Here is a 26,493-nt window from a genome sequence, read left to right on the forward strand (position 1 = left end):
CCTATATTCTCCTTGTGCTTGGGCCCCTGGGGCTTGTTATGCAAGGAACTATCTGGGCCTTGGGTGTTCTGGATCAGTGCAGAGAGGTGGGAGCTTTGACTTTCTCCAATAGAGCGGGGAGGTGTGGTATCCCAGATGAACTTACCGGACTCAGCCAGAAAATGTTGGCCCCTTTCCAAGGAAGTAAACAAAAGCCCTTGACATGCACAGCACATTTTTGCTGAGTAATCTTAAAGAAAGAGCGCCTTCAGTCCAGAGAGCTGAAGCCCTGTCTGTCCCACTGTACTTTATATAGATGTGTTAACCGCAGAGTTTCTGGTCCAAAGTTCATATGCCAATAGTCTTTCATAAACTGAAAATGCACCTTTGATAATAGTAAGCTATTGAATACCATGCATTTAACAAAGTAGTCATTTCCTCCAAATCAATTTGATGCTTAATACATAATTATTTTATTTTTTCGTCCTTATACATTGAGGTTAAAGTACACATTTTGAACACTTAATGGAATGATACTAATCTAAGAGATTAACACTAATAAATGCAACCTTTGTCACAAGAGAGATTATAACATGTCATACAGGAAATTTAGTGAGTACTGTAGTGTAGTTATAGCATTTAATTCTACAGCAAATTAGTCAAATAGGCCTAGATCAGTGGGTCAGTTGAATAGGCATAGAGCCATTGGTCAAGGTAGAGATTTAGAATTGTGATTTGCTTCCAAATTGCTACATGTCAATGTTATGTAGTATATGCCATTCAGTTCTCACAAGAAGGCACCCCAAGAAACAAATTATGACCTACTGCAATTGTAGCAAGAAACACAAACACATACTTTTTAGAAACATTTCTAATTAAAACCTTCCATTAAACTTTAGATGTGTGGCAGCCATAGGCTGCACTTCAATTTTACATTAGGATTCCCATAGGGAACAAAGCAGTATATTGAGCTATGAACATATAGATCTACATAGGTGTATTATTGTTGTTCTTGCTATTATGATTATTAGTATATTATTATTATTATAAAGATGCATAAATATTTGTGAATTTACTTTAGTGGAATAGTTTTTTTCATCAATATTTTTCATCAATATGTTTTATGCTTTGGCAAAACCAGTCCAGTTGAAGAGTCATTTCTTTCTAAATTGAAAATTAGATTTAAAAAAACCCATATATTTTTTAAACCTGATTCATGTAGCTAAAAGTGGAATCCAACCAGGGGTAATAGTATTAGGACTAGGGGTGCCAAGTTAAGTATGATTATAACTTAAGTTCTTAAGATATTATAATATCTTTTGCTGAGCAAACCTCTATTTGAAGTGCTTCCCAATAATAATAATAATTAATAATAATAATAATAATAATAATAATAATAACAACAGCCTTAAAATATGCATTACTTCATACCTTCTTACATTCCTCAGAAAGCAGACATAACTACCATCTCCCACATCAGTGTCTATAACCGTTGTATCAGGGGCTCATTCCAATTCCTTATTTTTCTCCTCTTTTCTGTTTTCTTCTTTTCTTGCCCCTAGCTCCACCCATCAGGAGAGGCTAGGAAAATAAAGAAAAAGAGGTAAAGGTAAAACATGAATTACGCAAATGAAATGCCCTTGCTCCTTCAAACATCAGTTCAAAGCCACGTCAGTTACAGACATGGTAGATAGGGAGGATGCGCTGATGTTTTCTTGCACAAAGGAAAGATTGGGAGTTCCTAACTTCTACTTCTAGCTCCCAGAAGAACATTTAAGGGGTTGAAATGTCCTTAAACCTCAATCAATTTCCGGGTCGAGAGCAAGGGAAGGAAAAAGGTGGAGAAAAATAAGTTTGGAATGAGCCCCAGGTCTTTGTTGCTCCTTGATTTTTTTTTTTTTGCGTGTGAAGAACAGGGTGAACAGCACCCTCTACTGTGGTAAGGGAGGGTGACTTTGCAGAAACTGCACTCAAACTGCTTGCCTGTAGACTGCTTACCTGAAGTTCCCTTTGTTTCCCTTAACCAGAAGGCCAAAATCCAGAGCACTTGAATTCAGTGTCCCCAAAGAATAATTCTCTCAATATGTAAACTGCCAGCTCAAAAGGGGTTCATCAGTTGCACAATGATAATCAGTGCCCAAATAAAAAGTGCACAAAAAATTAAAGGAAAAGAATGCATACTAACATGAGGATACTATGTGCAAGTGTTATATATACAAGTTTTGCTTTTGGGGATACATTTACATTACATTTACAACTCCACTTTCTTTCAAAACGTGGGCGACATCTGCAGGCCCCATGCAGAATTTAAATGACCAGTTACAAGAAAAACGACAGAAACATTGCAACCACTACGGAGATTAACAGAATCAGGTATACACATTTGATAGCTTACGTACATTTTCCTGCGTAATTACTTTCAGAGGGGACACACTGTCACTACCCCCAAATAACTGACTAAGTTCAGCCCGTCTTTCCGGAGCTTTATCGACGTAAATTCTACACACTTGAGACTTCACAATAACTAACATGATAGCCTGCCAAAATGCGTCTGCATTAGGTCTGTCAGAGACGGTAAAGGTTCAGTGATCCCTGTACTTGTTATCCCTGCAATTAAGTGACCGCCGGATATCCCCTAGTTAACCACGTGGGTTGTTCCAACGGTTTATGCTATTTTTCTACAGTCGATGGTTCCTTCCAGTTTTTGCCGCGAAATCATGGTATAAACCATCGACTTCTAGGTAAGTGTTTGTGAACTCGATATTCAATTATATGAAATCCTAATAAACTGAGCTCTGAATAATGAACCAACCAAAATAAATACCTTATATATAAATATATGTGGTATATCTAATATACACCGCATTCTATAATACTTGCACTAAAATTGTTTCTGTACGCCATGTGCCCCCTATAAAATAGCAAAACAAAATGTAACCCAAATCTCACCTTCACCATTGGTCAGAAATTCGCGCGAAACATACGTCACCAAGCCCAGTTTCGCGCGAATTGAGTGTCTCTGAAGAGGAAGGCAGGTTCGTAGTATACGTTTATGATATTATGGTAATAGTAATAATGCAATGTCTCTTTCATCTCCATTGATATACATTAATATTAAGATCGGTTTAGTGCAGTACTGTAACATTAAAATATACTTTCTGTGTGTTCTTAGTCGTATGTTGTGGTGTTAGCTAGTTGGCAAGTTTGCATGTTCACATGTTGCATTGTTGTTGCGAGTTAACTAACTAGCTAGCTAGATATCTGTTCCTTACCTTACTAGGTCTCAATTCATTTTTTATATTTCCTAATGTTTGTATATGCTGTTAAACACTATGCATTTCTCGCAAAGTTGCATTTGTATGGTCGCTACTGCTAACCTGTTTTAATGAATGTAGTTGGCTAGCTAAGAATTGGCTAATGTTTGCTGACCTGCCAACTGTGAGTAGGTAATATAAAGGGTAATATTTCAAAGTTTGCACTGCTTGAGTTAGAAAGACACATAGTAGTTGGTAACGTTAGCTAGTTACATGCTGCCTTAACTGGAACTCTGCTTACTTAGTTCAGTGTGTCAGTGACTTTAGTTTTATTTTTGCCAGTTATTATTTTTTTATTTTTACCTAACGCCTAACACTCGTAGCATCGCTGTTTTCATGGCCATTAGGGTTGCTAATATGATACACATACTAATATGCATTGTTACGCGTTCGTTTGCGACTGGGCAGGTGATGCAAAGCGTCTTATGTTTATGGTTTACAGTGCTTATGATGTCGTCCCCATCGTCAACCCCGAGCAACGGCAAACGTGGGAGGGGAAGCAACCCACCTACCCGTGAGTTGTGGAACATTGTTGTAGCTAAATACAAATGTATATATTACCACGCATACCCACACATGCATGTGTGCATACAAGTACACGTGTGGTTGTTTGCATGTACTCTATGTAATCATAAATCACTTTATTAGGTACACCTGTCTAGTACTGGGTAGGACTCTCTCCTGCCTCCAACAAGTTATTTGTGGCATTGATTCAAGTGCTGGAAACATTCCATTGGAATTTTGGTCCGTGTTGACTCAATGGCATCGTAAGTTTCCTGCTGATTTTTCGGCAACGCATTCTTTCTGCAAACCTCCCGTTCAGCCTCTTCCCAAAGGTGATCAAGGGCTGCACCTATTTTGCTGCACAGTGCTTCACACTGCAGCTAAATACAGTTGCAGAGACTTTTTCCTCACACTATAATTTCTCCCAACTAGTTGTGTGAAGCAAAGGCACTGTGCACACCTTGGCTCCTTTTTAAAAAGGGCAGAATAGAGACTTGTTCCTCACTAATTTCTCTCACCAGTATGGCAGTGACCCAAGTGCTGCAGTCTATACCAAATAGGCTATGTTCGTTCAAATTTGCAAATTCATAAGAACATACAACGTCCGACATGTCAACAGTAGTTTGTTTTGAGAAGACTGAAACTTGTGCCTCATAACTCACACTTATTTAAAAATGTACAGAAAATATATATACATATATATTTGTTTATATATATATATTTAAATATACTATGGCAGTCACCATATAGCCTAGCCCTGCTGTAAACATTATGGTTACACAATATTTACATCTGCCACAAACTCTGATTTGTAGTGTTATTCTGTTATCTCGGATATACAGTGAGCTCATGTCATGTCTTTGCTCTGTGTCATTGGACAATGCATAGGTGCTCAATGTGGCACTGATGATTATTTTGCATGTGTGTTCTAAGAATAAATAACATTAGGGTGTCTCGGTGGCGCAGCCTGTAGAGCACTGACCGCATGCTCATTGCGAGCCGCGACGTCGGCGGTTCGAATCCGACCGTCTGACATTTGTCCCATGCCTTTCCTTCTCTCTCGCCCCCATTCTTCCTGTCTCTCTATACTATATACTGTCCAATAAAAAAGCTGAAAGGCCTAAAAAATATCTTTAAAAAAATAAATAAAAGAATAACATTATAAAACCTCATTTACAAACAGATCTGTCTGTATGCCCTCATTATTCCCCATTGACCGTTAATAATGATCTTTTCGAAAAATGGTTCTCGATCTGCATTATTTTAGACATTACAGGAAGGTCCACCCCTTGTACACCTTGAATATTGGTTGGTCTGATCACCCCTTGTATTCATAGTAACTGGAATTAAATTGAATGTGAAGATTTGCATGAAATATTGGGACATTAAGCATTTTAACACAGGAGAATATGTAGTGCTGTGCAGTAACTGACGCAGCTGTTTGGGTGCAGCGCTAGGTGATGGGGTCTCATCCCCTCCGTCGCAGCGGCGCAGGACGGACGACACCTCCGCTCCGGAGCTGCAGCCCATGCCCACGTCCCCCCCCACAGACATGCGCAGCCCCGCGGCCCAGGACACGTCTCTGTTCTCCAGCCCCCTGCGCTCCCGCCCCTCAGGTACTGGAGTCCACGGTTCCCCCGCGCTTGTCCATTTGGTGTTCGAAAAGCTAAAAGTAGTTGAGTCCATTCAACCTTCCAGTGCACCTTAGGTTAGTACCCGCTGGTTTGTTTTTAGCGTGCACATCCTGTATGCCTGTGGCCTGATAGCTTGATCAGGCTCGCATATATAACATATGGATACATAGATATCGATGGAATGTGTTTTCTGACTGTCTGCTTTTATCACACCTAGACTTGACTATTGCAACAGTCTTCCGGTGTCCTGAGTTACATAATAAAATGACTTTTAAAATGTCTTTTAAACTTGTGTAAAGTGCTGCAGCCAGGTCTCTGATAAGATCACATATGGGCGAACATACTTCTGCGCTCATGAAATTCCTCTGTTTCCTGGTAAGATATACCTGAATACAGGAGACAGTATGAACTCTGGACTTCTACTGGTTTGGATAGAATAAGGGACAGACAGGTTTAAAAAGAAAAAAAATGTAACCACTATGTAATTGTGAAGTTATAATTACTGATTGTTATTTAGGATGACATTTTATTTTGCTGGCGTGCAATGGTAATTCCTTTTGCCATTTTTTTGAGCAATTTGTTACGTCTATGTACACCTGCAGTCGTTCTGGTTGAAGGTCATTGAACAGCTGTTTTCTATCCTGGATCTCAGCTTCCCAATGTCTCCTTTGTGCCTATTTAGGGATCTCTCAGCCATGCATTTTAATGCACAGCACACACATTTTATCCAAATTTCTCTAACAATAGTAAGTAATATTAATGAATTTGAAGGATAGGGCTAAATTCAGTCAAACTCTGGCTTAATCTGCTTACACACCACTCAAACGTGGAGAGGCTCACTGCAACATTAAAAGACAATTCACAATTCATCAAACATTTGGCAGCCTTTTATGAACTTTCTGAAGGGATAGCCGACCCTCTGATACCCCTTTCTGCCTTTTCATAGCCACACTCAAATCAGTTCTCCATATTGGGCACCAAACTACACATAGTAGACGTGCATGCACTTAAATTAATACACGAATACACACCCAAATAGACACATTATTTATCCCCCACTCAACCCCCTTTTCTTTTACCTTCATTTTTGTATAATGTGTCAACTGTGATGTTTGTCTTTGTCTTTGTATGTATTCACTTTAAAGCAATGAAAGTATTAAGTTCTATTCTGTAGCATTGTTTAATATTCTTTATTTATTTTGAATGCTTTGGGCTGCATTCATGTATATAGGGTGCTCCATAAATAAATGAACAATGTAAGTTATCTGTACTTGACTGGTGTGATGGTGTTTTCAATATTAAATTCTTGTTCTAGCACCCCCGAGTGAGATGGACATGAGCTCCCCGCTGATGTATGGCACCCCCAGCTCCAGGATGGAGGGAACCCCTCGCAGCGGAGTGCGTGGCACCCCCGCCAGGCAGCGCGCTGATCTGGGGTCAGTCCAGAAGGCTCGCCAGGTGGACCTGCACTCAGAGCCGGTGAGTGGCCCTTATTCTGTAGCATGGCCTCTCCTCGAGCTCCGTCACACCTATCCCTTAGCGCTCAACGCAGAGATGCTGTCTGTCTGTCTTCCTCCCAGCCTGCAGGGGGAGATGTGGGGGGCGAGCAGCCAGCAGGACAGAAGCTGGTTATCTGGGGCACTGATGTCAATGTGGGGACCTGCAAGGAGAAGTTTCAGGTATGGAAAAGATATACTGCTTCCTGCACAGTTGTGGCCTTTAAACTTCACAATTCTCTACTGTTACCAATGAGAATTGCAGATCTACTCAATGTGAGGGATCTTTCATGGAATGGTTTTTCTAAGCTAACTAGTTTACGGTGTTCCCACTTGGCTGACAGGCTAACCCTGCCGGCACACGGAAGCTTCTGGAAGTCTTGTGTTAACATTGGGTTCATTGTTAAATCTTGATTTACGTGTTCATGTTGACGGTTAGAAACTTCCTGCGCCGCCCCTCAGAGAAACTTCCGACTGGTTTAACCTGCTTGTTCCTTTTCTGCAGAGATTCCTTCAGCGCTTCACTGATCCTGGCTCCAGGGAGGATGAAAACGCAGGGCTCGATCTGAACGAGCCTCTCTACATGCAGAAACTAGAGGAGGTAGCCTTCCACGCAGTGTGGTGCAGGCCCCCACATCATCCAGCAAATAAAGTCTGGCATTTAAACAGTGCCTGTATGATGCTTCTGATGCATGATGCCTTTACCTTCCTGTAGATCAATGTCGTTGGGGAACCTGTGCTGAATGTGAACTGTGGGGACCTGCAGGCCTTTGATGGCGACCTGTACAGGCAGCTGGTCTCTTATCCTCAGGTAATGCACATGTCCCCTACACTCTGTGGCCCTGTCCTGCGTGTTCGCAATGGCAGGGTTATTTCAGATGCCTGGCCACTGACTAATTCTGTTGAGCTGGGTGTACGCTACCCTGAATCTTACGTAAAATTTGGATGTGGGTTGCAGGAAGTTATTCCCACTTTTGACATGGCTGTCAACGAGCTGTTCTTTGAGCGGTTCCCAGACTCCATCTTGGAGCACCAGATCCAGGTGCGCCCCTACAATGCTCTGAAGACCAGAAGCATGAGGGGCCTCAATCCTGAGGGTAAGGTGTCTCTTTGCCAACGTAATGGGATGGGTTTCTCACGCTATGGCTCGCTTTTTTGGAGTCTCGTAAACTTACGCATCGTCTTAAACTCAATCTGCTTACCGGTCCGTGTCCTCAGACATCGATCAGCTGATCACGATCAGTGGCATGGTCATCCGTACCTCGCAGCTGATCCCTGAGATGCAGGAGGCCTTCTTCAGATGCCAGGTGTGCGCCTTCAGCGTGCGCGTGGAGGTGGACCGAGGTCGCATCGCAGAGCCGGCCGTCTGCCGCAGCTGCAACACCACCCACAGCCTGGCCCTCATCCACAACCGCTCCGCTTTCTCCGACAAGCAGATGGTGAGGAACTCCTTCCCTCGCATCACGGCTCGTTCCTCTGGCTTTCCCCTTTGCGACCCTAAAGTCCCTAAAAGATCCATTCTGTGAATTCTGTCTATATTTAAGGTTTCTGATGGATTGGAAGACTTCTTCGTTGCAACACGTTACATGTAGCTTAGCATTTGTGTGGTGATGGTTGCTATATTTCTTAAGTTTGGACATTTGAATGTGAGGTGTAGTAGAATGAGGGATGGGTGACTAGCTGCTTTTCTACATAAGTGATGGTGTTTATAAAATTGGAATAATGTTAATAATATTGGTGCACACTGACAGATGGGTATAAGTGGGTAAGTGTCGCTTATGGCAGTGTGCTCCAGCTGTGGATTTCTTCAGTGAATTGATACCGAACACAGTTGATTTGTTCTCTCTCAATCCAGATTAAACTGCAGGAATCTCCTGAGGACATGCCTGCAGGACAGACCCCTCACACCTCTGTGGTCTACGCTCACAATGACCTGGTGGACAAGGTGCAGCCTGGTGACCGAATCAACATAACTGGTGACTTACTGCCTTTATTACAAAAACAAATCCTATAAATAAACAAGAAAAGAAATAAGAAAAAAAAGAAATGCATTTAAAGAAATGTATTACCGGGCCATTTGGCTCACCGTCATTTCTCGTAACATCTTGAATGCATTGGAGTAATCTGGCTTCGGTGCGGCTCTGCAGGTATTTATAGAGCAGTTCCCATGCGTGTGAACCCCCGCCAAAGCAATGTGAAGTCCGTGTACAAGACCCACATAGACGCCATCCACTTCCGCAAGACCGACCAGAAGAGGCTGCACGGCCTGGACCAGGATCTGGAGCAGAAGCTTTTCACAGAGGAACGTGTCCAGGTGCTGAGAGAGCTCGCAGCCAAGCCTGACGTCTACGACCGCCTGTCTTCTGCCCTGGCGCCCAGCATCTATGAGCATGAAGACATCAAGAAGGTAAGCTCCTCCAAGACTGGTCACTATTTCATCTGTTTTAATGCTTTTAAGCACAATATTGATGAATAAATGGCAATCATTCACTTAGTATATTGATACACTTAGATCTCCTACAAACCCAAACTGAAATTCCTATGAAAGAAATACACATTTAAAAGGAATGCTTACAAATGTAACAGTTGTGTGTGATGGACTACAAATTTAATATAGCGGTTGCTGTGTTTAAGGTGCATATAGGGTTAAGGCCCACAGGGCCATGCATAATTGGTGGTAGTGTCACCCAGGGACAGAAAGTTTCAGTTGACAGGGATGGTGACGCCTGCTCACACACCTGTAACCTTGCAGTGAATATCATGGTATTTGCATCATTGCACATTTCAAACTAGGTGGAAATAGGGGGGAAACTTGCATTGAAACTTAAGCTACAAATTGAACATGACACCCAGCGTCGATTTTAGAACAATTTATTATCCAAAGTGTTTCTCGTAAACTGAGCATGTTTCTGTGCTGTCCCAGGGAATATTGCGGCAGTTCTGTACTTTCCCAGGGAATATTGCTGCAGTTGTTCTGTACTGTCCCAGGGAATATTGCTGCAGTTGTTCGGAGGCACTCGGAAGGACTTCAGCCAGACCGGGAGAGGAAACTTTCGTGCCGAGGTCAACATCCTTCTGTGCGGAGATCCCGGCACTAGTAAGTCCCAGCTGCTGCAGTACGTCAACAACCTTGTGCCCCGTGGTCAGTACACGTCGGGCAAGGGCTCCAGCGCTGTGGGCCTGACCGCTTACGTGATGAAAGACCCCGAGACCCGGCAGCTGGTCCTACAGACCGGCGCCCTCGTGCTCAGCGACAACGGTATCTGCTGCATCGATGAGTTCGACAAGATGAGCGATGCCACACGCTCGGTGCTGCACGAGGTCATGGAGCAGCAGACTCTGTCTATCGCCAAGGTACGACGTGAGCTCCTTGGCGCTAACGCTACGGTTTCTCCCCAGAGGATTTTCACTTGAGTGTATGCAGAGAAGACATGAACATGTAATGATGCGTTTTGTGTTTTAGGCAGGAATTATTTGCCAGCTGAATGCTCGCACCTCGGTCCTAGCTGCTGCTAACCCAGTGGAGTCTCAGTGGAACCCGAAGAAGACCACTATTGAAAATATTCAGCTTCCACACACTTTGCTGTCCAGGTTAAGCATTTACTTCAATTACTAAACCTTTACAGTTCAATTTTCAAGTTCTGCACATTCAAATTGTGAAATGTATGTATGATGAAAGCAATGTGTGAATACTTTGTAAAAAGTCAAAACCGTCAGATTTCACTGATGCATAGACATTGTCTGTTTGAAAAGAGCTCATGGAGGTTATATTCCCTGCACAGATTTGATCTCATCTTCCTGATGCTTGATCCTCAAGATGAAGCCTACGACCGACGTCTCGCTCACCATTTGGTAGCCCTGTATCACCAAAGTGAGGAACAAATCGAGGAAGAGTTTCTGGACATGGCCGTGCTGAAGGACTACATTGCTTACGCTCGCACTTACATTAACCCCAGATTAAGCGAAGAAGCAGGTCAGGCACTTATTGAGGTTAGTCCCATTTGACTTTCTTTGCTAGGTAAAATCTTGATAGTGTGATCAATTGTGTTAAGGTGAGGATGTGACCTCTGTTGTCTGTTTAGGCCTATGTGGACATGCGTAAAATTGGAAGTGGAAGGGGCATGGTGTCTGCCTACCCTCGGCAGCTGGAGTCTCTCATTAGGCTGGCAGAGGCCCATGCCAAGGTGCGCTTCTCTGACCGAGTGGAGACCATCGATGTGGAGGAGGCCAAGCGGCTCCATCGTGAAGCACTGAAACAGTCTGCCACTGATCCCAGGACTGGATTTGTGGACATATCCATTCTGACAACAGGTGCGATTAAAAATTATCACTGAAAATGTTTAAGTCTTGATGAGCATATGTAAAACCTAAATTATTAACTTTAAAATAAATAACTATTTGTTTTGAATTGGAATGCCAGCGGAATATATTTTTGTTTTTGTTTTATACTGGCTATTCAGCAGCACGCCAACATTTAAAGACGACTCATGGATTCCTGTCTGATGCTTAGTGAATCATTTGAAATGGACTTGTTTTCAGTTTTTTGTGGTGCTTAACATGCTGCTGTATGTTGCACAGGAATGAGTGCCACAGCCCGAAAGCGCAAGGAGGATATTGCCCAGGCTCTGAAGAAGCTGATCCAGACAAAGGGCAGGACTCCAGCCATGAAATACCAGCAGTTGTTTGATGATCTCCGTGGACAGTCTGAGATTGTAAGTCCTCATCCATTTGCCACTTTAAAAAGTTTCACTCTACACCAGATGCTTGGAGAGTCTGTTAGTTGCATCATTTCATTGTTTTAATGGAATTATTTGTATTTCAGGCAATCACAAAGGACATGTTTGAAGAGGCTCTTCGAGCGCTGTCTGATGATGACTTCTTAACGGTCACAGGGAAGACTGTACGCTTGCTTTAAATATGTTGATCTGTGGGAACTGGTTCCAGTTGTTGATTTAACTCTGTTTTGCTTTCTTGTTACCTTTCTCATTGACACTTAAAGGATATTTTGAAAATGTTAATGAAATGCAGTACATGAACATTTTTTGTGTCCTTGGATTGTTTAAAACTGTAGCTTGTAATAAACACATCTTCTATGGTGGTTGTGGGTTATTCAGCATTTTTTTTTTTTTTTTAAACGTACAAGCTTCATTCTTACGGCACATACATTCTTATCTCTACTAGTCTGCTTGAAGCAACTACATGAGGTCCCCAGCATGACTTACTGATTTACTAACAGAACGGTACGTCCACAAGACAGCAGCGTCAAATGATTCACATACCATCATAATAAAGGTTAGCAAAAAAGCAATATGAAATCTACTCTGTTTTCATATAAAATATAATTTATCTCCTCATTACCAGGATCATTCTGGGGGTGGAGGGAGGGATACTGCGCCTATTCCTGTACTGCTTCGGTCCTGTACTCTACAGAATGAATTCTGCTACTGCTATTGTTCCCTTGCAGTCACTCTGATGCAAGTCCACCTTGGTCCCTGTCCACAAGAGCTTTTTACAGAATTCTAGGCCCGTTTAGGTACAGTATTTTTTGGCGAGCTGTAGCCTGGCAATCCTGTTTTTTCAGCTTGAAGGTGGTTTGCATCGTGCAATGTAGCCTCTGTATTTCTGTTAAAGTAGTCTTTGAGGACAGTTGTCACTGAGGCATCCACTGTCTGATCTCTTTCATTATGGTGAGAATTCTTCGGTCATTCGATCCCCGGTGTAGTCACAATAAGATCTGCACAGCCATTGGGCCCTTCAGCCCTTAACCTTGCATTGCTCCAGTGGAGGGTTGTCAACTGCTTAAATGAAGTTGCTTTGGATAAAAGCTTCAGCCAAATGACAAATGCTTTTCCCCCCCCCCCTTATTTCTCAGCCTCATAATGGCTTCCTTGACTGTCATGATACGATTTTGGTCCTTACTTTGCCTTTGGGGTCAGTTATTGGTGTTTGTCAATCAGACCCCTAAAATGGGGGGGGGGGGTGTCTGAAAAGCAATGCTACATGGATCACCTGTTATTTCAAAACGTTTAGAATCAGAATTATCTGGATATTTAAATCCCTTTTTGCTATTCCAGATCAAATTGATCTTGTAGGTTTTTAAAATACTTTTCAGATGGCATTTTGATCCAGATACCACAAGATCAGGATTACAGAATTTGCCGGCTTTGGATCCGTCTTACTGTTAATCAAAAGAATGCAATGTTTCATCAAGACAAACAATTTTCCAAACATGTTGGAAAATGTGTAAATCAGTTTACATATTAGTCCTATTCATCTGCAGTAGTACACAATACATGGGCCAAAGTCAGTCTAATTTCTGAATCCAGTTTGCATAATTAGTCCTATTCATCTGCTTTAGTACACAATACATAGGCAAAAGTCAGTCTAATTAAAAACACTAACTTTAAAAACTGTTTTGAGAGCATAATGTTTTTACTGATCAATCGGCCTGAGTTAAATTAATAGTTCAATATAGTGTGTCTCTTGGACCAGTTTGACTGTCAATCTGAATTCCGGCATATCATTTTCTGAGGATGAACTTGATATTCTTGTTTTTGCACCTATGCATTAGGCTTATGATTTAAGAATAGATAACGTTTTTTGGGGGTATTTATTTTATACGCTTCTTTTTTAGATGTATTGGTCTTCTGCTGCTGTAGCCTATCCACTTCTCATTGGGAATCAAACATAATCACGAATTAAAATGAAATTTTATCTGTCCCTAAAAAGACAGTACACTGGCAAACTAGCTAACCACAGTCACAGACACAAAACTGAGAAGCTTTTTGACGAGGTACGATGGCTGCTAATAGAAAGAAGATGGTGCCAACAATGTAAACAAAGCAAAACTGAAATGGATAAATATTTCTAGATAGAATGTCCCAAATTTGACTAAATTTGCAATGAATTCTAACCAAAATTCAGCCACAAAAATGATCCTCAATTCAATAAGACACCTCATAAGCTACCCTTATTATTGGGTGGAAATAAAGATTGTGTAAGCCTAGCAGCACAATTATTATTAATGTTAATATGCTACATTAGGATTTACAAGTATTGTGCAATTATTGTTTTTCGTTTATTGTTCTTTGAAGTTCATCCAACAAATTTTGTGTCCTAATTTGTCATGCCAAAAACGCGTTTTGAATTGAGAGAAAGAGAAAAACATCAGAGGAAAATTTCATCTTTAATTTCATTGATAGATATTATGCAGCATATTTGTCTTGTCAAAGTAATATTTATTATAGGACAATTTGCATAAGAATTCGTCTCGAGTGGAGGGAAGGATACATAGGGAACTTGCGCCTGGAGTTGGCACTCCCTCCAACCAGCCTCGAACCCAACCCTTGACAGAATGATGACGCATTGGTCACCTGGGTCCTGGCTGTGATGACACGATTCCTGTAGTTCTGGATTCTACTGAACAAGATGGCGGCCTGCTCAGGTCTGTGAAACTATCTGTGCTATTTCCAGAGACAAATGTACCTATTTTAGACTTCTGATTATTTTAAGACGAAACCGAGTGAACAGATTTGTGTGTTAAGACTAAACAAATGGCTAGCTAAGTATATACTGTCTGGAGCGTTCAGATATTTGTTGACTAGTTCGCTGTCGAACTAGAGGAAGGAAGGTCCTCGGTACGCTAGCTAATTCTGAATGATCTGAATGTTGATTAGAATCGGCCAGTTTGCTTTGGAGATGATTTCAATAAAAGCAGCGGACCAGCTTGGCTTATGCAAAAATGTCGCTGCTTTCCTTGTTCACAAACGTTTGTTCTGGGTAGCAGTTAATATGTTTCACGTTAGCTGTTGCTAATCTTAAGCAAAGCATGCACTTGCTGGCGCTCCACTGCAGTAACTTCGCTAACGTTAGCACGCTAACTAGCACTACCCCCTTGTTCAGTCAGGAAGTAGCGAGTTGGCTAGCTTGGCAAGTAGTTTCAGTTCCTTTATGGGCCCGAAAGACATCCACAGGAAAGCAAACGTATATGAAAGATAATGTTTTTAGAGGCTAGACCTATAACTGCATTATATACACCGACATTCTGGCTATTGAAGTGATTGTCATTTTGTGATGTTTATTAGTTGGCCACGCAACGTCAGCGCTGGCGGATATAGCTAACGATGTTCACAGATAGCTAACATTGGCGAGCTCACCACTCAATGCTAGCAGCAAGGGTTTGCTAGGCCCCGTTGATTTTCAGAGGGAAATGCTGAAAAAGGAACTTGTACACGAATAGTATTTGGCTATATATTTAAATATCACGTTGTATAAGAAGCCACACCACAAGGAAATGACAAAAAATGCTCAATAGGGGAGCTGCGTAGAATGTTTTTTTTTTTGTGTTTTTCTTTTTTCTGTTTAACTTAAGCAAACGGGAATGCGGGGTGTGCCTAGCAGGCGCTAGTTTAGCTACGCAACTGAGAGCCGGCCAACATTCTGCGCCAGTTGATCTTGTTTGTGCTGAAATGCCGTCATAAAACATTAAATGTTTTCTAGTTGAATCTACTTTAATAACATTTCTCCTCGAACATCGCATGTAAAACTAGAACATTTAAATCTGATTCTAAAATCAATGTACATTTAAAACCAAAGAATTTATGTTCTTTTTTTTTTATATACTAGTCAAAAGATTTCTAATTTATTGACCAGTTGCGCCTGACTGAAAAGCCATTCGTGATCAGTTAAGTTGTAGCTGGCTATCTTTAGCTGCATATGATCCATACTGTCTGTCTCCTGTTGATCAAATATGGAGTTATGACCAGTGTTGGCAGCAGATGCTTTCAAAGTTTAATACATTTGGTGAAATAACCACTTGCAAAGTGTCTGGACAGATATGAATAAATTGTGCGATATTAATATAATTCACATAATTTCTGTTATGTGCATTATGCTGCCTTGTTGATATATCTCATAAAAAAATCAGCAACAAGTGAAATTCACAACCATTTTCACATGAACGATTTAGGCTGACCTGTAAGGCTGCACTACATGCGTACATGCGTGCTGCTGCTTTTCAGGTAGTCTAAATCTCATTCAAAAATTAGGTTTGGTGTATGATTTCAGTTTAACTGGACCGATTTGACCAGAATTATTGGTGCCCTTGATAAAAATGAAGAAAAAAGGCTGCATCTAATAAACAACACTATAACAAACTATGTACTTCTATACACTGCTGTCAGCACCTCATACCTATGGTGGTCTTTGATGGTTTGGGGATGTTTTGCTGCCAGTGGTCCAATGGCATAATGAATCTGAACAAAGTACCAGGACATTTTGGCAGAAGGTCTGGTTGTCTCTGCGAGGTAGCTGATACTTGGTCGTCAGTGGATTTTCCAGCAGGACAATGACTCCAAACATAATCTGTAATGATCATCTCAGTCTCCAGACTTCAAAAACGTGTGGTCTGAACTGAAGGTGGTAGTCTATTGGCACAAACCCAAGGATGTCAATGATCCTGTTCTGCATGGAGGAATGGTTCGAAAATCTTTAATTTGGCAATTAGGCTATTATCTAACTTGCAATGTTGACATTTTACTGTTAAGATTGCCCAAAATACCAAAAAATACAAAAATAAAATGTCTATATGTAACCCCTAGCGGTCATTAGCAGTATCGGTTACATGGTTAATCGTTTAAAATGTGACGGTATCCGTTTACAAAAACTGATTTGTCACATCCCTATTTGTTACATTAATGGTTGAAGTATTGCATTATTGAGTGTAAAAGTTGCAAACCTAGGTGAATGTCAAGTTATTACATTAACCAGCAAAAGTTATTACATTAACCAGCAACAGTTATTACATTAACCACTCAAGAAGGTACCAGAGATGTGGCTGCAGCTGTGTGGTTGTTTACTTCCATATCGGAAACCAAACCCTCAAGTGAGCAAGTGCAAGCTGTGTTAACACAGGTATTGGAAATTTGTAACTTTCAACTTTAGATGTAAACAAGCGGTCATAAATTAGGTATAGGTAAAAAATTGGAGCTGGGCATCAAGACTTGCGGTGTAAACATGGATAAGCGCGTCTGCTGAAGGCCTGTGATATAATTAGTTAGTTATTTATGGTGCTTATGAACCCGCAGTGGCTTGCTGGGTTAAATTCCATCCATTCTTATTTACTGTAACCTGTCTAGATGAAGTGCTTAACTTGTCAAGCAACATTTCTGTAAGCTAAAGCTCTTCTTGAATTCAAGAATGATTACAGGAATGTGGGAAATGCTTCTTTTAAATTCTGTTGGGGACAAAATGTCTTGGTTATCAGGTCTAGGTTCTTGTCTTTGTCTTTTCATTCTCATAATTGCAGCCTAAGGTTAATTATCTAATTACTGTTACTCCTTTAAGTACAGGTTTTAGAGTTCTAATCACCAAAAGATTTATGATGTATCAAGTAGTTGAATGTTTATAGGGATTTAGCCTGCCATGTATGTACATGTTTTGAACTTATTGCTTGCCACTTTTTGGAACTGGCTCTAGATTACTTTATATCTGGGCAATTCCAGCATTATGGATGTGACATTTGGACACAACATGAAAAAAAAGCTTTCAGAAAAATTACTCTCATGATAAAAAATGTAAATGCGTTTTGTCATAGCACCCACTTGGCTGATGGGAAAGGCTTAAACTTGCGTTATAGATGTGACAAAAAACTCTGAATTTAATGCAGAAAGCATGATATCCTTGTGATGTAGGGGGCTTGGCTGAACATAAAAATAGCAATTTTGAAAATGTTTATATTCATTATAGATGCCATTGTGTTATGGATGTGACATGTCTGAAATGCACATTGTTTGACAATCTACTTCCCTATCAAATGATATTATAACACATTTGTTGTCATGTTAAATGGTTCTGAATGTCAAATTTAACATGGAGAACTGAAATGGTTTTGAATGTTTTCAAGATGGCGACCAAATAGCATTGGTTTCAATGGTAATGGGACTAATGAATCCATTTTAAAGCATTTTCCTGTTGTTAGCCTACATTTAATCAGATTTCACAGATGGTCACGCTCAATCGACTGTTTAGGACATAAGTTTAATTGAGAAGTAAGTACGTTTATTTTTTTATGCTCAGGTTGGCATTACTGTGGAAAATCTTTTTAATAAAGAAAAACAATCATGTGTTCTATATATATTAGTAATTTTTTAATTTTTTAAAGCTATTCAAAATGAACAGACAGAAATTATTCTAAAAACAGTTTGTTCATCCGGTAAAATTCAACAAGTGATTTGAGGAATTTTGATTCAAACACAGGGAGTACTGTGGAACTGAACAATGTATTAGCTAGGGAGGTAGCTAGCTTTGAAAAAGCATTATGGTGGTTTTATAAACAAACAAAAAATCTAGCTAGCTAGCTGAATAACTAGTTTGCTTATTTCGAGTCAAATTAAACCAGTAACTTCAATGGCATTTGTCCAAACAGTAACTGCCATATAAAATGTAATCAAATAACCAGCAATAAGCTAAGCTTGTAAAATGGCCAAATCAGAAAAAATTCCATATAGTGACATTGGCAAAGCAACAAGTTTGGCGCTGAACACCAATGGAAAGTCAAGGTTGCCACTTGCATTGGCTGTAGTTGTGTGGTGATCTTTACTGGATTTCAAATGATTCGCCTGCTTCTCACTTCCATCCAACTGCAAATTTTGAGTGAAGTTGTCAATAATTTATTGGTGGTGATTGGCAGATTTTCATATTTAACAAATGACTACATGTTTTGCTTTTCTACACTGTCACATACGATTGAATTTGTGTGATTTGTATCATCCGTGCAGTTACAGTTCCACGTAATTTTCGCTTGTTGGAAGAGCTTGAAGAGGGACAGAAAGGAGGAGGTGATGGTACGGTCAGCTGGGGCCTTGAAGATGATGAGGACATGACGCTTTCAAAATGGACAGGCATGATCATTGGACCCCCACGGGTAAGCCCCTCACAGTCATCAGTTTGACTTTCTGGGGCGGGGCAAAAGACCCTGTTATTAGGGAGGAACACTGTCACAGAACTATCGTCACGCTTGTGCAGATGTATGTGATGCCCGTTTGAAACCAGTGGCTTATCATGGCTAACTTCACTTGTTTTTTTTGTGTGTGTGCGCGTCTGTCTCAATTCCACACCAAAAGTGTTTTCCAAGCAGGGATGTGATAAACACTGCAAACCTGTGTGACAGTCTAAAAAATGTATGGAGATGGAAGCACAAGATGATGACATATGAGCACTAATTACATCACTAAAAAAGCCTTAAACAGATACGATCCAGTTACTGTGGGGCGGTATGGTTGATTTAAACCAAAATCAAGCCTGAACTTTCACTCGTATTCTTCGTATTTCTTCGTATTCTCAGCGACTATTTGGTTGAAAGGAACGCCGCTTGGGTTGATTTAATTGGATGTCCTGTGATTCTAAAAAGCATTTGTTCATACAGTAAATATTCAACATCTGTTTGGGAAATGTGATCAATAGGACTGTAGAGGTTAAACAAATTGATGTATTTGCTAGCTTTCACTGCGTTGTCATGGTAGCTAGATTTGTAGCATTTAACCGTGCTAAATCGTGTTCCACTATTGCAAATTACAGGTCATCGTCGTAATACTGTTGCAGTATTTAGTAAATATATTGTAGCGTGCTTGTTTTAGTGGGGTCCATATTGTGTAGCCCGACCCGTTGGTGTTGGGAAATTGTTCAAACATTACTTTATCTTAATCTTTGCTAAATATAGCCACAACTCAAATAAAGCTGAATATTAGGATGGCTGAAAGTAATTCAGAAGTTTGACCTTCACTGACTTCACTAATTCTAATTCTCTCTTTGATAATGAGAAAGGAGCCTCAAAAGAAAAATGCCCTCCACCAATCATCCGTCTTTTAAAGGAAGGATTTTTCAATGTATGCTTGTATGAGAACAACCATTTCTGTGCCATTTGTAGCATAAAAGTATAAAGTAATTGGCACACAGTATAGTGATGATCAGGGAAATTTGTCAGTAGCCTAGTTTGCAACGTATCTTTGTAACACAGGGTCTGTTTTCTCTAACTTTTTTCTTTTTCTTTTTCCTTTTCTAGACCGCTTACGAAAACAGAATATACAGCCTGAAAATAGAGTGCGGATCTAGATATCCAAACAGTCCACCAACTGTTAGATTTGTAACGAAAATTAGTATGAATGGAGTAAATAATTCTAATGGGATGGTAAGTGCCTGTTCAGGAACCTTTCATTACAGTATATAACTGGCTCTGGCCAAAGGGAGCTCTGACTGTATGCATGGCTTTTATTTGAGCAACAGGTGGCAAAAGCTGAAATTAGACAATTGGAAAAAGGCAAAAATAACAGAATTCACTGTTAAACATTTCATATTTCTTGTTTTATTTATTAATGATAACATTACGGTTTTTACAGGGTCAGAGGGGTATAGGGAGACATTTTACATTACATTATTGGCATTTGGCAGACGCTCTTATCCAGAGCGACGTACAACAAAGTGCATACCCATAACCAGGGATAACCATGCACTTGCAATGTGCTTAGAATATAAATATGCAATTGAACTGGTGTGTGGTGTGTTTGAGCTTGAGATGTGAAAAGGAATAAGATTTTCAGTTAAAAAATAGATGAGAAGATAAAAAAAATTCTAAGGAAAAAAACTAAACGAGAAAAACCTACTTCAACATTTGCTTACTTGATTGATTTTATTTTATTTATTTTTATGTCAGCAGGTGTGCGAAATATGCTTTCGGAAGGGTATAAACTTGTTGTCTTTAGGTCAAAGCCTGTTCATTGTGATGATAAAATATACTCTTGAGGGGTGTTTTTTTTTTTTTTTTTTTTAGGAAAACATGGACACTGAAAATTGTTGTGCTTGATATTCTAGAGACTTCTGTACAACTGCTATTCCTTTTACATGTGGCATTCACTCTAAATTTCCTTCTCGTTGCAGGTGGAGTCACGTAGCATACCAGTTCTAAACAAATGGCAGAGTAATTTTAGCATTAAAATGGTTCTTGATGAGCTTAGGCGGCTAATGTCGAGCAAAGATAATGTGAAACTTTGTCAACCACCAGAAGGACAGACCTTCAATTAATTCTACATAGATTCTTCTGACCCTCTGTCTTAAAAATTACTCTCTTAAAAAAATTATTGTAAATTTTCACAATGCTCACCACCCACACAATTAATTTCCTGTGCAGGTGCAGGATTGGGACATTTGTTAGTCAAAGTGTTCAAAATATAATGACTAGAACTGCACAGTTATTTTTTTTCTATTGGAGGCACTGGCATCATGAGCTTGAAGAATGTGATATCTTTAAAGTTGGATTATTGCTCAGAGGGAAGCATGATGATACAAAAGGTCAGGTTATTGCAGAGCTATACATGTTATGTTAAGATGATTGGTCTGAATAAGAAACACAAATAGGATGTGTATATAATGGCATGCTTTAAAATGACATCTTAATTAAAAAACAGCTGCAAATTAAGTTGTATGTTAGTGAAATCTAGCGGGTACACTGAAATATGTTTCCAATTTTGTTAATGAATATTAGTGTGGCTGTAGACTACTAGTTGTGTCACAGGAGTGTGCAGGATTGTTTTTGATGTCTGTATTTGACACAATACCAACTGATTTCTGTGAAGACGCTCTGTATGACGTAACGGATATTGCAGACATTTAAGTCTTTGTTCTAAAAATAACTTGCATTGAACTTTTAGTGAAAATAAAAGTAAGACAATAGGTGTATGGAAATGTGATTTTCTGAGATTAAATCCAGTCTCTGAGATTAAAGTATTGATTTCCTGTTTTCTACCAAATGTAGATGAAGGTACACTCTCCAAGAACATAACAATTATGGTATTATCTTTTATTACTTTGCATGAAGGGATAGAACTGAGTCTAAAAGGGAAAATATTTAGGCAAGGTTTTCACTTAAGTTGGGACTGGCTGACTGATTTAGTGCTGCCTAGGGAGGAAAGCTGACACTTGGGTGAGTGACTACTTTTGTCCCTATTGGGCATCAGCATTTGCAATTCTGGAAATAAGTTTTCAGTCCCCTAGATGGTTCTACCATCCATTAGCTTTACCATTAGTCTTAGGAAGTTTAGTTTTTGGATTCCATTTATGAAATGATTCCTGTAGAACCAGGCCTTTATTAAAAACACAATTGCCAAGCATCTGCATAAAATTGTATTGGTATGGATTTCTTTTTGTAATAGATGAGGAATAAGTCTTGCGATTCGGAAATTAAAACTGTATGACTGTCACTTGTAAGACAAATGTCTCCCCTGAAATAACTAATAATTTAAATTTGTTCAAAAGTATCTGCAGTATGATCAGTGGGTGTTTCCTTGATTGATTTAATGTCATTTTTCATAATTGCCTAAAATGTCTATCTGAAAGTTGTAGGCTTGCAACTTTTACCATGTACGTGTTTCCCTGTATCTGTAGTATTGAAGCCATTCACGTGCCAAGTCTTTGGCATTATGGGCACAGATGAAACCTGAGTTTAGGTATTGTGAAGAACAGATCTAGACAAGTATCTCACTGATTGGAATGCATGATTAGCAAACCTTAACTGCTGTGTACAAGATGGTGCTCAATTCAGTAGTTTCATTGGTCACCTGTCATTCATTTTATCCTTCTGAATGGGGAGACTTTGTCACACTGTCAATTTTGTTTGCGGGTTTTTGTGTGTGTTTTAAATATTATTTTAGCTTTTACATGCTGGGCTTTTATTTTTTCCTTAAACTTTGTGTTTTTATTTTATTTTTCTCCTGAGCGGTGTATCACAATCTTGAAATTGGGGCCACTCAAATATTCAAATAAACTGTTGACATGGTTTTCCCTACTGATAATGGGGCTCAAAATAAGTTTTGTGTGTTGTTTTTTATTTATACTACTGGTTAATTGAATCATACCTCAGTTCATATATGAATGTTTATTAATACAAATGTATTCATTTAACCCCTCCTTCACACGAGCCCCCTCGTGGCCATGCTGAACTCAGACATTCAGTGCTCCCACAAGCAAACAATGAGAGCAAGCAACGATGTATGTATTCCAGGTTATTTACTAAACGGGATGGTATAATTTATTTAGATACGGGGCTTCTAATTGCCACCATCGTTGCGTAGTTTAGCCAGTTAACAAGCACCCCCTCCGCAGTCTCCTCTAAAACTAGCGTGACACATTGGACATTAGGGAGCATGAACTCAAGGGTACATACAAACATTTCGCCACAAAAAATATTCCTTTCGCTTCTCAATGAATAAGCGAGAGGAGTTATTGTGTAATCGTACCGCGTCATTCTGCTGTCGATATCTGGTACTAAATATGGAATATATATACAATCTTACAATTGGTTTTATGCACAGGGACGTCCCTTTCAAGATTCAGTGGTAATTTATTGTCTTGAATAATCCGTAAGAACACAAATCGGAAGTGGTCGTAGGCCAGTGGCCCACCCTGTCCTAGAGAGCCACATGGTGTGCTGGCTTTTGTTGTCACTCAGCACTTAATTGATCAATTAAAGCAGTTAATTACATGGTTAACTCACCCGATTTCTTGGGTGAATTGCTTGCTGATATTAAGGCTAAAATAAAAACCAACACAACAGCTCGTCAGGAGCATTTGGGGGTTGGGTGTCTTGCTCAGGGACACTTCGACACAGCCCGGGCGGGGGATCAAACCGGCAACCCTCCAACTGCCAGACGACTGCTCTTACTGCCTGAGCCATGTCGCCCCCGTTCTACTTGCACTCCGTCAGTTACGTGCAGGCTCCAGTAGTCCTTTCGATCCATGTTTTGATGGCTCACCGTTCATCAATCGTAAAAGCAGCCATCATCAGCGACTAATCAGATCATGTTAAAGGTAGGATTCGAAACACCCGCCCCGCACGTAATTCGTTCACGGCAATGGAAACACCCACAGGTAAATCCACCGCTAGCGTAAGTGAAAATAGAGGCTACTCCAAAATATACTCCCTGTTTGAAACCCCTTAAAGCCAAGCCGACCCTGGCACACTGCACTGTGTGCAACAACCAACACAAACTTTTCAATTGCACAGCAGGGAAGGATGAACTACTGTTACTGTGTAAGTTACCACCGCAGTGCTAAAGATATAGGCCTACCACCATTATGGTGGTAGTCCTATATCTTTAGCAGGGCCTATATCTAACCATTTTGTGTTTGTGTACTGATTTTACAATGGACTGGTGAACTGAAAAGACAGACACAGACATGCAGAGAATCATTTGCACATTACAAAACGAAGCAAACCCTGCAGATACTGTATTTCGCTCTCGGAACGGCACATTTTTTAATTCTCTTGGTGACGCTGAAAATATAATAAACTCCAATATCTGTCCACTCGTTTCATTGATACATCCAGCATACAACGCATAATTTCTAACAAACGCATGTTTCCATAGTTCTCCAAAATGTCCTGCCTGTTTAACCACTTGTCCAATAAGCTGTAGTCTATTAGTTTGGCTAATGGTTATGAATTTACGATTTTATTCATACTGGATAAGAGCGTCTGCCAAATGCCATTAATGTAATGTAATGCCACCGCCATGATAAATTATATAATTTAATGTTTCATTGTGCTGACATCATTAGAAAGCAAGTAAATCAAAGTCTTCAAAGCATTCGCGTTACTCAACGATACTCAAAGTGCACAGACAACAAAATGTGACTGACATCTTGCTAGGCATAGGTAGGATATAGGCCTATTACTCAATTCTGAAATGTCCTGTGTCATTGTAAGGGTCAAGCAGCAGGGGTATGCAGAATTCAGCTGCCACATGAAAAAAAATGTGTATTTTGTCTTATCCCATATTAAAGAGCTGTGGTAAATAGGGTTAAACTAGTAATAATGACAGATAATAAGCATATTGGAGCAGTTTTTGTTTAATTGAGATTGCAGTGATGGCGGCAGCAGTCCCCAGTTGGATTGCTGCGTCCATGACACGTCTCTCCCTGAAACTCCCTCCGAATCTCCCTGAAATCAGTTTTGTCAACTTGGGATGTCTGATCTTGACAAACAGCAATAACAGACCCCAAAAGCCTAGAATCAAGACTAGATACTGAATGATTTCTTATACCTGAACTAGAGGAACAAATGAATACACCTGACTAATTCAACTGCGAAGAACCCAACTGTCCAATTACGTTTGGTCCCCTAAAATGTATAAAGGCAAATAATTCTTACATTGCCAGAAATCGCCAGTGATGAGGTTAAAGTCTGCACTTTAACCTCATATTCATTGTGTCATTTAAATTCCAATGTGCTGGATTACTGAGCCAAAATACATTTTACCACTGTCCAAATACTTATGGACTGCACTGTAAATACCCATAATATGCTGACAATAGTTTGTATTGACGGATACCGGTTTGGTATGACACAAGTGTGTCTCTGGTTTGCTGCTTTTATGATTTTTTAGCAAACCATAAGAAATCCACTTCACTGGGGCTGTTGCATCAGTGAAGATGGTTACTTGCTCACTTTTCTAATAAGCCTAATACATTGAAAACAGGTTGACCTGCTGATGCTATATAAGCTGAGCTACATGTACAATACCACAGTGACATTCTGCATTTTTAAAACTAACTATTTGCGATCTAGCTTCACCCCATTAACATCATTGCTGAAGAATATCTGGAAAGAACTTCAGTTTGGAGTACTGGGAGCAGTCTATATGTAGGCTTGGAGTTCTGATGGGGATGAAATAACCATGTTTTCAGTTCTCCAGTGGTCATTTTTGGGTCTAGGTGAGTGCGTGTTCACTCTGCCCATGCACGTGTGTGTGCTTAGGCTGTGGGCAGGCCTTTCTGCAGGAGCTAGTACGCACATCCTGTGCTGAGGAATTGTGTCAGAGTGAAGCTTGGATAGATATTCTCTAGAATATACAATGAGCTCCTTATTGGGACAAAACATATTTGTTTTATTTGTCTCTGCACTCCACAATTTTACATTTATGATCAAACAATTTGCATGTGGCCCATTTACGCTTTTAAGACAAATTAGCTTTCTACACTTACAGTATAAGTGCTTTAACTAATTTTCACCACATAGTGGTGCCATTGCACTTTCAGTAAATTAAAGATTGGTTTCCCTCACAAATTGAACATGTCTCTTCTTCCACAGCTGAGGCTGTGAAATGATGAAATGAATAAACATACATAAGTTGCACAGTTTATTTTAGTTTTAGATATGCTGTATGCTTATGAGTGGAAGGTGTGTAATGCATGAGATGGACAGAAAAGCATTACATTATAGTGAACGTGGGAGTGTTGTTTGCGTTGGTTGGCACTTTTGAACCTCAATATCTCAACCGTATTTTTTAGACTTATTTTGTAGGCTTAGTAAACCTGCTGCTGCAGCCTATCCACTTAAAGCTTTGTGTTCAGAGATTCTCTTCTGCATACCACTGTTGTAATGTGTGGTTATTTGCGTTACTGTCACCTTCCTGTCAGCTCCGACCAGTCTGGCCCTTCTGTGGCCTCTCTCATTAACAACGTGTTTTTGCCCACAGAACTGCTGCTCACTGGATGTTTTTTTTTGTTTTTCGCACC

The 26,493-nt window shown here is 40.1% G+C and overlaps 2 protein-coding genes across 4 annotated transcripts; both read left to right on the top strand.

Annotated features, from left to right (window-relative positions):
• The first annotated feature begins 2,690 nt into the window (after window positions 1-2,690).
• mcm4 (minichromosome maintenance complex component 4) lies at window positions 2,691-12,025 on the top strand. Of its 3 annotated transcripts, none has more exons than XM_061255062.1 (17): window positions 2,691-2,720; window positions 3,736-3,807; window positions 5,249-5,413; window positions 6,747-6,910; window positions 7,012-7,110; window positions 7,433-7,528; window positions 7,643-7,738; window positions 7,886-8,024; window positions 8,146-8,366; window positions 8,783-8,903; window positions 9,075-9,334; window positions 9,916-10,281; window positions 10,391-10,518; window positions 10,710-10,917; window positions 11,010-11,238; window positions 11,506-11,639; window positions 11,750-12,025. In XM_061255062.1, the coding sequence occupies exons 2-17, from the start codon at window positions 3,741-3,743 to the stop codon at window positions 11,840-11,842; spliced, it is 2,586 nt and encodes an 861-aa protein (XP_061111046.1). In that variant the 5' UTR covers window positions 2,691-2,720; window positions 3,736-3,740; the 3' UTR covers window positions 11,843-12,025. The 3 variants fall into 3 exon arrangements, with proteins under 3 accessions (XP_061111046.1, XP_061111044.1, XP_061111045.1); XM_061255060.1 differs by lacking the exon at window positions 2,691-2,720 and adding an exon at window positions 2,916-3,014; XM_061255061.1 differs by lacking the exon at window positions 2,691-2,720 and adding an exon at window positions 3,005-3,042.
• Window positions 12,026-14,252: 2,227 nt separating this feature from the next.
• ube2v2 (ubiquitin-conjugating enzyme E2 variant 2) lies at window positions 14,253-22,784 on the top strand. The gene is made up of 4 exons (XM_061254811.1): window positions 14,253-14,371; window positions 18,705-18,850; window positions 19,988-20,113; window positions 20,860-22,784. The coding sequence occupies exons 1-4, from the start codon at window positions 14,356-14,358 to the stop codon at window positions 21,001-21,003; spliced, it is 432 nt and encodes a 143-aa protein (XP_061110795.1). The 5' UTR covers window positions 14,253-14,355; the 3' UTR covers window positions 21,004-22,784.
• The last annotated feature ends 3,709 nt before the right edge of the window (window positions 22,785-26,493 follow it).

The sequence above is a fragment of the Conger conger genome, chromosome 9 (genome assembly GCF_963514075.1).
Source record: "Conger conger chromosome 9, fConCon1.1, whole genome shotgun sequence".
Taxonomy (NCBI): Eukaryota; Metazoa; Chordata; class Actinopteri; order Anguilliformes; family Congridae; genus Conger; species Conger conger.